Source organism: Salvelinus namaycush, chromosome 40, assembly GCF_016432855.1.
Source record: "Salvelinus namaycush isolate Seneca chromosome 40, SaNama_1.0, whole genome shotgun sequence".
NCBI lineage: Eukaryota > Metazoa > Chordata > Actinopteri > Salmoniformes > Salmonidae > Salvelinus > Salvelinus namaycush.
The window spans coordinates 15,779,440-15,789,159 of record NC_052346.1 but is presented as its reverse complement, the minus strand read 5'-3'; the positions used below and the strand labels follow the sequence as shown (position 1 = coordinate 15,789,159).

The window sequence follows — 9,720 nt, the reverse complement described above, 5'->3', positions numbered from 1 at the left end:
TTACTTATTTTCAAGTCTTTGAAAAGAACACATATTACATTCCAAAAACAATTCAAAGATGGGCACATCCCCATGGCAACAGAACAACTAAACTCAACCTTGGATAACTGTGGTGATTGCTTTACTCTATACAATCATTGTGGTCCATCAATAGTCAATATGCCCCAAGAGAACTGTGGTGTGTGTGTGTGTGTGTGTGTGTGTGTGTGTGTGTGTGTGTGTGTGTGTGTGTGTGTGTGTGTGTGTGTGTGTGTGTGTGTGTGTGTGTGTGTGTGTGTGTGTGTGTGTGTGTGTGTGTGTGCTGCATCACTCAGAGAATGGAAATGTATTACAGCTGGGTCTACACACCAGAGGGGGGTCTCTAATATGATAAAGCCCAAGCAGAAAGCCTCTACAGTACTATAGTCTTTAGCCTCTGGTGGGTAGAGAAGACTATATTCTTTAGCCTCTGGTGGGTAGAGAAGACTATATTCTTTAGCCTCTGGTGGGTAGAGAAGACTATAGTCTTTAGCCTCTGGTGGGTAGAGAAGACTATAGTCTTTAGCCTCTGGTGGGTAGAGAAGACTATAGTCTTTAGCCTCTGGTGGGTAGAGAAGACTATAGTCTTTAGCCTCTGGTGGGTAGAGAAGACTATAGTCTTTAGCCTCTGGTGGGTAGAGAAGACTATAGTCTTTAGCCTCTGGTGGGTAGAGAAGACAAGAGCACTCAGATGTGCGACCAGTATATTCAATCACATGCATTGGATTAGGACTTCCGATCTGCCTGCAGTACATTGGAGAATAGAAGATGTTTCTTCTATTGATGAACTACTGTCTATATGTTTGATTCATCACAGACACAATGTATAGGTGATTGTGCCGTATGTTCTTTATTCTATCATTTGAGACCAAAAACACAAACAACATTAGCTATGTATCATTATAACCATTAAAAGGTTTTGGAGTAGCAATACCTCTTCCCCTAGCTGAGCACACACGTTCTACAGCAGGCTACCAAATACCTATTAGTGAATCAAAGAGGTTTATGAGGCTCTCTGATTTCTGCTTAATATTACCACCTGCTGGCCATTCAAAACACTGACAGGCAGCTACACTACCTATATAAACTAACTCTGCCCTATGTGCCTAACGTAACTATTTTCCAGGTCATGGAAATGTAATAGATAATAATGAAATATCTTGAAAGAGTATGAGAGAGAGACATACATACAGACTAATAGATAGACAGACAGACCGACCGACATACTTTGCTCCTCTCTCCCTCTCACATGTATTCTGGTGAAATCTGCCTGATCGTGCGATAGCTCACATTCTGTTGAAGTAAAACGAAACGAGAGCGCTGCGTGACCAGGCTAACTCTCTCACAGGTGCCAGACACTGTTCTTCCTCTTGCTGTGCTGCTGCTGGGCCAAACGGTAAAGCACCTGTCTTCTGTGAAACACCACCAGACGGCGCTGTAGAGTAGGGCTCACACCCTCCATAGTGACCTCACTCTGCCCGTACCTGGCCCCTGCTGTCCCCTGCGCCCAAAAGCCCTCACTGCAGCATAGCTAGGGAGAAGGAGAAAGAGGAGGATGGGAGGGGGGAGAAAAGGGGAGAGAGGGAGAAAGGAGAGGAGCAGCAGAGGGAGGGGGAGAGCTCATACATGTTGAGCATTTTTCAGTCTGAAAAAAGTACTACCAGCATAATAACTCAAACTATTACTATAAATCATTACAATGATGTCATCATGGTTAGCCTACCTGTTGGAGCCTCTTGCAGGTCTGGGAGATATTCTTAATATCCGCCCACTCCAGGAAGGACAGGATGTTCAGGAGCAGCCAATCAGGGAGCCGGACCAGGTAGTCATAGCGATGCCAGCACAGGTTCACCACATAGTCCAGAGTGTGTGGACCAAACACTCGCCCTATGTGATCTGTGAAGGAACCCCTCCCCCCCACACACACATCCTCTTTCAATAACCTTTTATTTAAAATAGTAATATTTAAAATAGTAATAGTTTATTGGCATCTATTCTAAATAAATCATATGATCCTTGGAATTGGACAATAAAAGTATTTGAATGTGTATTCTTGCTATGGACTATGAAAAGGATATTGTGGGAGTAGGCTCTCTCTTTCCATGCCTAGACTTGACCATGGTCAGGTGGTTGACAGTTTGATCGTTCGGTTTTATATGACATAGTTATTTATGGAGGGTATGCATTTGTGTGACCTAAAATAGCACTTTATCTCTAACACACACACACACACACACACACACACACACACACACACACACACACACACACACACACACACACACACACACACACACACACACACACACACACACACACACACACACACACACACACACACACACACTACCTTGTGTGTGGCTATCCTGTAGGAAGTCTGTGTGTGGTTTCTTGTTTTCTGCAGGTTGTGGTTTCTTGTGTCGTAGAGGACAGGACACTCTCCACACCTTGAAAACCACCTATGACCAAACCAGGTCTACATGATTACAAGTTAATACACAATAGCCTAACAGTTCACAGCGTACAAATATAGCTAGTTACAAAACACACTATTCACTTGACTGTGTAAATGACTATTCCCCATTACTGTGTCATTTAAATGTGAAGTTTTGTTCTTTATCGTTTTTTATACTTCATTAAATATTTCATTAAATGTCTAGCCCGGAGACTGATTCACATCTGTAGCAGAGCCCTAAAGCTGATGAGATTTCCAGGGATGCATTCGCTCGCTCTCCTCGGTTGACATACTTTATGAAACAGCTTCTAAATGCCGCACCTAAAAGACATCCAAAACCAGAGTAATAGACTAAGCTAGGTGTCTGTACTGTTCCTGTAGGTGTCTAAACTATACCTGTAGATGTCGATATTGTTCCTGTAGTTGTTTGTACTGTACCTGTGTCTGTAGGTGTCTGTACTGTACATGTGTCTGTAGGTGTCTGTGCTGTTCCAGTATTTGTCTGTACTGTACCTGTATCTGTAGGTGTCTGTACTGTACATGTGTCTGTAGGTGTCTGTACTGTTCCAGTAGTTGTCTGTACTGTACCTGTAGTTATCTGTACTGTACCTGTGTCTGTAGGTGTCTGTACTGTACATGTGTCTGTAGGTGTCTGTGCTGTTCCAGTATTTGTCTGTACTGTACCTGTATCTGTAGGTGTCTGTACTGTACATGTGTCTGTAGGTGTCTGTACTGTTCCAGTAGTTGTCTGTACTGTACCCGTGTCTGTAGGTGTCTGTACTGTACCTGTATCTGTAGGTGTCTGTACTGTACCTGTAGTTATCTGTACTGTACCTGTGTCTGTAGGTGTCTGTACTGTACCTGTATCTGTAGTTGTCTTTACTCTTCCTGTATGTGTCTGTACTGTACCTGTGTCTGTAGGTGTCTGTAATGTACCTGTAGTTGTCTGCAATGTTCATGTATGTGTCTGCACTGTACCTGTAGGTGTCTGTACTGTACCTGTAGGTGTCTGTAGTGTTCCTGTAGGTGTCTGTACTGTTCCTGTAGTTGTCTGGACTGTTCCTGTAGTTGTCTGTACTTGTAGGTGTCTGTACTGTACCTGTGGGTGTCTGTACTGTACCCGTATGTGTCTGTACTGTACCTGTGTATGTAGGTGTCTGTACTGTACCTGTGTCGGTAGGTGTCTGTACTGTTCCTGTAGTTATCTGTATCTGTAGGTGTCTGTACTGTTCCAGCAGATGTCTGTACTGTAGCTGTATCTGTAGTTGTCTTTACTGTTCCTGTATGTGTCTGTACTGTACCCGTGTCTGTAGGTGTCTGTACTGTACCTGTATCTGTAGGTGTTTGTACTGTTCCAGTAGATGGCTGTACTGTACCTGTATCTGTAGGTGTCTGTACTGTTCCAGTAGTTATCTGTACTTGTAGGTGTCTGTACTGTACCTGTATGTGTATGTACTGTACATGTGTCTGTATGTGTCTGTACTGTACCTGTGTCTGTAGATGTCTGTACTGTTCCTGTAGTTATCTGTATCTGTAGGTGTCTGTACTGTTCCAGTAGTTATCTGTACTGTGCCTGTGTCTGTAGGTGGCTGTACTGTTCCTGTATGTGTCTGTACTGTACCTGTGTCTGTAGGTGTCTGTACTGTACCTGTAGTTGTCTGTACTGTTCCTGTATGTGTCTGCACTGTACCTGTAGGTGTCCGTACTGTACTTTACCTGTATGTGTCTGTACTGTACCTGTAGGTGTCTGTACTGCACCTGTAGTTGTCTGTACTGTACCTGTATCTGTATGTGTCTGTACTGTACCTGTAGTTGTCTGTATTGTACCCGTGTCTGTACTGTACATGTAGGTGTCTGTACTGTTCCTGTTGTTGTCTGTGCTGTAACTGTAGGTGTCTGTACTGTGTATGTAGGTGTCTGTACTGTACCTGTAGTTGTCTGTACTGTTCCTGTAGTTGTCTGTACTGTCCCTGTAGGTTTCTGTACTGTACCTTTAGTTGTTTGTACCTGTAGGTGTATGTACTGTTCCTGTAGGTGTCTGTACTGTACCTGTAGTTGTCTGTTCTGTTCCTGTAGTTGTCTGCACTTTACATGTGTCTGTAGTTGTCTGTACTGTACCTGTAGTTGTCTGTACTGTACCTGTAGGTCTCTGTACTGTACCTGTAGTTGTCTGTACTGTTCCTGTAGTTGTCTGTACTCTACCTGTAGTTGTCTGTACTGTACCTGTAGGTGTTTGTACTGTACTTGTAGTTGTCTGTACTGTACCTGTAGGTGTCTCTACTGTTCCTGTAGTTGTCTGTACTGTACCTGTAGTTGTCTGTACTGTACCTGTAGGTGTCTGTTCCTGTTTGTGTCTGTACTGCACCTGTAGTTGCATGTACCTTCCCTGTAGTTGTCTGTACTGTACCTGTATTTGTCTGTACTGTACCTGTAGTTGTCTGTACTGCACCTGTAGGTGTCTGTACTGTTCCTGTAGTTGGCTGTACTGTTCCTGTAGTTGTCTGTACTGTACCTGTAGGTGTCTTTTCTGTTCCTGTAGTTGTCTGTACTGTACCTGTAGGTGTCTTTTCTGTTCCTGTAGTTGTCTGTACTGTACCTGTAGGTGTCTGTACTGTACCTGTAGTTGTCTGTACTGTACCTGTAGGTGTCTTTTCTGTTCCTGTAGTTGTCTGTACTGTACCTGTAGGTGTCTTTTCTGTTCCTGTAGTTGTCTGTACTGTACCTGTAGTTGTCTGTACCATTCCTGTAGTTGTCTGTACTGGACCTGTAGTTGTCTGTACTGTACCTGTAGTTGTCTGCACTGTACCTGTAGTTGTCTGTACTGTACCTGTAGGTGTCTTTTCTGTTCCTGTAGTTGTCTGTACTGTACCTGCAGTTGTCTGTACTGTACCTGTAGTTGTCTGCACTTTACATGTGTCTGTAGTTGTCTGTACTGTACCTGTAGTTGTCTGTACTGTACCTGTAGGTGTCTGTACTGTACCTGTAGTTGTCTGTTCTGTACCTGTAGGTGTCTGTACTGTACCTGTAGTTGTCTGTACCATTCCTGTAGTTGTCTGTACTGTACCTGTAGTTGTCTGTTCTGTACCTGCAGTTGTCTGTACTGTACCTATAGTTGTCTGCACTTTACATGTGTCTGTAGGTGTCTGTACTGTACCTGTAGTTGTCTGTACTGTACTTGTAGTTGTCTGTACTGTACCTGTAGTTGTCTGTTCTGTACCTGTAGTTGTCTGTACTGTACCTGTAGTTGTCTGCACTTTACATGTGTCTGTAGTTGTCTGTACTGTACCTGTAGTTGTCTGTACTGTACTTGTAGTTGTCTGTACTGTACCTGTAGTTGTCTGTACTGTACTTGTAGTTGTCTGTTCTGTACCTGTAGTTGTCTGTACTGTACCTGTAGTTGTCTGCACTTTACATGTGTCTGTAGTTGTCTGTACTGTACCTGTAGTTGTCTGTACTGTACTTGTAGTTGTCTGTACTGTACCTGTAGTTGTCTGTACTGTACTTGTAGTTGTCTGTACTGTACTTGTAGTTGTCTGTACTGTACCTGTAGTTGTCTGTACTGTACCTGTAGGTGTCTGTTCTGTACCTGTAGTTGTCTGTACTGTACCTGCAGTTGTCTGTACTGTACCTGTAGTTGTCTGCACTTTACATGTGTCTGTAGTTGTCTGTACTGTACCTGTAGTTGTCTGTACTGTACCTGTAGGTGTCTGTACTGTACCTGTAGTTGTCTGTTCTGTACCTGTAGGTGTCTGTACTGTACCTGTAGTTGTCTGTACCATTCCTGTAGTTGTCTGTACTGTACCTGTAGTTGTCTGTTCTGTACCTGCAGTTGTCTGTACTGTACCTGTAGTTGTCTGCACTTTACATGTGTCTGTAGGTGTCTGTACTGTACCTGTAGTTGTCTGTACTGTACTTGTAGTTGTCTGTACTGTACCTGTAGTTGTCTGTTCTGTACCTGTAGTTGTCTGTACTGTACCTGTAGTTGTCTGCACTTTACATGTGTCTGTAGTTGTCTGTACTGTACCTGTAGTTGTCTGTACTGTACTTGTAGTTGTCTGTACTGTACTTGTAGTTGTCTGTACTGTACTTGTAGTTGTCTGTTCTGTACCTGTAGTTGTCTGTACTGTACCTGTAGTTGTCTGCACTTTACATGTGTCTGTAGTTGTCTGTACTGTACCTGTAGTTGTCTGTACTGTACTTGTAGTTGTCTGTACTGTACCTGTAGTTGTCTGTACTGTACTTGTAGTTGTCTGTACTGTACCTGTAGGTGTCTGTACTGTACCTGTAGTTGTCTGTTCTGTTCCTGTATGTGTCTGTACTGTACCTGTAGGTGTCTGCACTTTACATGTGTCTGTAGTTGTCTGTACTGTACCTGTAGTTGTCTGTACTGTACTTGTAGTTGTCTGTACTGTACCTGTAGGTGTCTGTTCTGTACCTGTAGTTGTCTGTACTGTACCTGTAGGTGTCTGTACTGTGTCTGTAGTTGTCTGTACTGTACCTGTGTCTGGGTGACTGTGAGTTGGTGGTAATCCTTACAGGGAGGTGCAGCCTGTTGACTGATCTCATACAAACACTCTGAGAGGAGAGAAGACATAATCTCTAAACTACTAACACACACAGCCTCAGAAACTTTCATATGATATTTTGTGTGTGTGTGTGTGAAGGTGCTGGCAGACAGGGAGGGTGTGGGAGTGGGTGTCATGTGTGCCAACACTGTTTTCAGGACCTAATGTTTGCCAGTTCAACTCTTAGCTGAGTTACGAGGTACAATAAGTACATAGCCATGGGTTTGTCTAGGATTGAGAGTGTGAGTAGATGTGTGTGTGTTTGTGTGTGTGTGTGTGTGTGTTTGAGGGGAAGAATGAGAAATATGGAGAGTAAACGTGTGATATTACCCAGCACTCATTTCCTGACGACTCAAACTGAATTCTTCCACTGTTCTATGTTCGCTACATACTTCAATCTGAGACTGCCATTGTTGAAGTCGTTAGTGGTGACATCAAAATGAAAGGTCATGTCTCTGTACAAAACAAAGTTGTCAGTGATTGTATCATCTCTAACCAATCAGAGTATCAAAGCCAATGACAAATTTTCACAACACTACTTTACCCACATGTGTTCTGGCTTTGCCCCAACCCATCGGTTTCTGGGACCAACCAGAGTGTTTAGAATGTGTTTGCGTTCTAGAAATCGTCGGGGAGGTACTCAGATTCAGACTAATTGCAGAGAATAAACTTACATCCATGGGCGTGGCGTATGGCCGGAGCAGAGAGTTTGGGTAGCCTGGCAACAGTATTCATTGTTTACAACAATGTCAAGGCACCATGCTCCTTCTGTTCAACTTCTCCTAACCAGTTCCTCAACCACAGGTCTTTCTGTTCCGCCTTCCACACGTTTTTACTCTGTATCTGGGTCGTTTCTACGGTTTGAGGGGAAATAAGAGGCTTCTGGTCATAGTGGGTGTCATATGTGTCAACACTGTTTTCAGGACCTGTTTGCCAGTTCAACTCTTTGCTGAGTTACAAGGTACATTAAATGGCCATGCGTTTGTCTAGGATTGAAAGTGTGAGTGGATGTGTGTGTGTGTGTGGTTTAGGGGTAAACTGAGAAATCCAGAGCTTAAATGTGTGATATTGCCCAGCACTCATTGTTTACAATAATGTCAAGGCACCATGCTCCTTCTGTTCAACTTCTCCTAACCAGTCTCTCAACCACAACTCTCTGTTCCGCCTTCCACACGTTTTTACTCTGTATCTGGGTCGTTTCTACGGTTTGAGGGGAAATAAGAGGCTTCTGGTCATAGTGGGTGTCATATGTGTCAACACTGTTTTCAGGACCTGTTTGCCAGTTCAACTCTTTGCTGAGTTACAAGGTACATTAAATGGCCATGCGTTTGTCTAGGATTGAAAGTGTGAGTGGATGTGTGTGTGTGTGTGGTTTAGGGGTAAACTGAGAAATCCAGAGCTTAAATGTGTGATATTGCCCAGCACTCATTGTTTACAATAATGTCAAGGCACCATGCTCCTTCTGTTCAACTTCTCCTAACCAGTCTCTCAACCACAACTCTCTGTTCCGCCTTTCACACGTTTTTACTCTGTATCTGGGTGGTTTCTACGGTTTGAGGGGAAGTGAGGGGGAAATAAGAGGCTGGGAAACACCAAAGACTACAAAATGTCCACCCTGTTTGATTTTTGTGATGTTTAATTGATACAACTTTTATTGGAGATTTACACATTTGGAGCAAAAGGAATCACAAGCCAAAATCAAAGCTGCATTTCATTCCGAAAACCTGTCCCCTCTGTTTGTCCCTCTATCCTTTGCTTTGCACAGTTGACTATTTCAAAATGTCTAAAGTACTGAATGGCGCTGCCCATGCTAAAACAACTTTTGCGCACTAGAGTCCTCTATCTATCTCTATGAGAAAGCCCTCAATGGCCTGCCCTGTTCTTATTATACCTCAGTGGCGTGTCACAGCAGCCATTAGTGCACATATATAAAGATGAGTTAAAGATTTTCTACCTCCATGGTGGAAACCTAAATATCACTTGAGCTGTGTTCAAATACTCATACTAACCGCATTAACCGTACTATTTGTGACGTGAATTGATTATATAGTATGCTTATTGGTCATAATATGGATATAGTTAGTATGCCAAAAGTTCCCGGATGTCGTACTAAATTTGCCAAAATATGAAGTATACACGCAGAGGACACTATTTCCGTACTTTAGGGCCCATAATGCAATTCTTCAGGAAATGGGCATGGCTTCACATCGTTTTCCGATATGAAGAAAATGGCGGAAAATATGCAGCCGAAGTACGAGAGCGGATACAAATTCATTGCTTTAACTAATTAAGACAAACGTTAAGAAAATGTTGAGCAATGTAATAAAGTAATGATTTTTCAAATAAGTTACTTTACACGTTATGTTGGCTGACAATTTGTCAGCTACGCTGTCCTTACGAACCACATTGCATCTCATTACAGCAGTATGTACCGGTATCTTAGCTACCTACCTAACATTAGTTGGCTACTAACTTATACATAAAACTTGCCAGTATATTAACTATAGGCTAACTAACTACCTAATGTTGATTGACTTGATTATTCCCATCATTCTTAGCTTAGCTATATGGTACAGTCGTTATGACGTTCTCAATGGACATTCGGGTGCATTCATGAATTCGCTCTTGCCATCTACTCCGACTTTGCAACTTCAACAACAGGTACAGTATTGCAACTTCGGA

The 9,720-nt window shown here is 42.9% G+C and overlaps 1 protein-coding gene across 1 annotated transcript; it reads right to left on the bottom strand.

The window, feature by feature from the left end:
- Positions 1–846: 846 nt before the first annotated feature.
- Positions 847–7,073, bottom strand: LOC120033425 (F-box only protein 36-like). The gene is made up of 4 exons (XM_038979782.1): positions 6,972–7,073; positions 2,369–2,477; positions 1,742–1,914; positions 847–1,549 (listed from the first exon to the last, which is right to left on the bottom strand). Exons 1-4 carry the CDS (start codon positions 7,065–7,067, stop codon positions 1,361–1,363), a joined length of 567 nt encoding a protein of 188 aa, XP_038835710.1. The 5' UTR covers positions 7,068–7,073; the 3' UTR covers positions 847–1,360.
- Positions 7,074–9,720: the final 2,647 nt, after the last annotated feature.

Coding starts and splice junctions, on each gene's coding strand:
- LOC120033425 (XM_038979782.1), bottom strand. CDS start 7,067: ATGTCTTCTCTCCTCTCAGAGTGTTTGTATGAGATCAGTCAACAGGCT. Junction 1,915..2,368: donor ACAGGATAGCCACACACAAG/GTAGTGTGTGTG, acceptor GTTCCTTCACAG/ATCACATAGGGCGAGTGTTT. Junction 1,550..1,741: donor CCTGCAAGAGGCTCCAACAG/GTAGGCTAACCA, acceptor CCTTCTCCCTAG/CTATGCTGCAGTGAGGGCTT.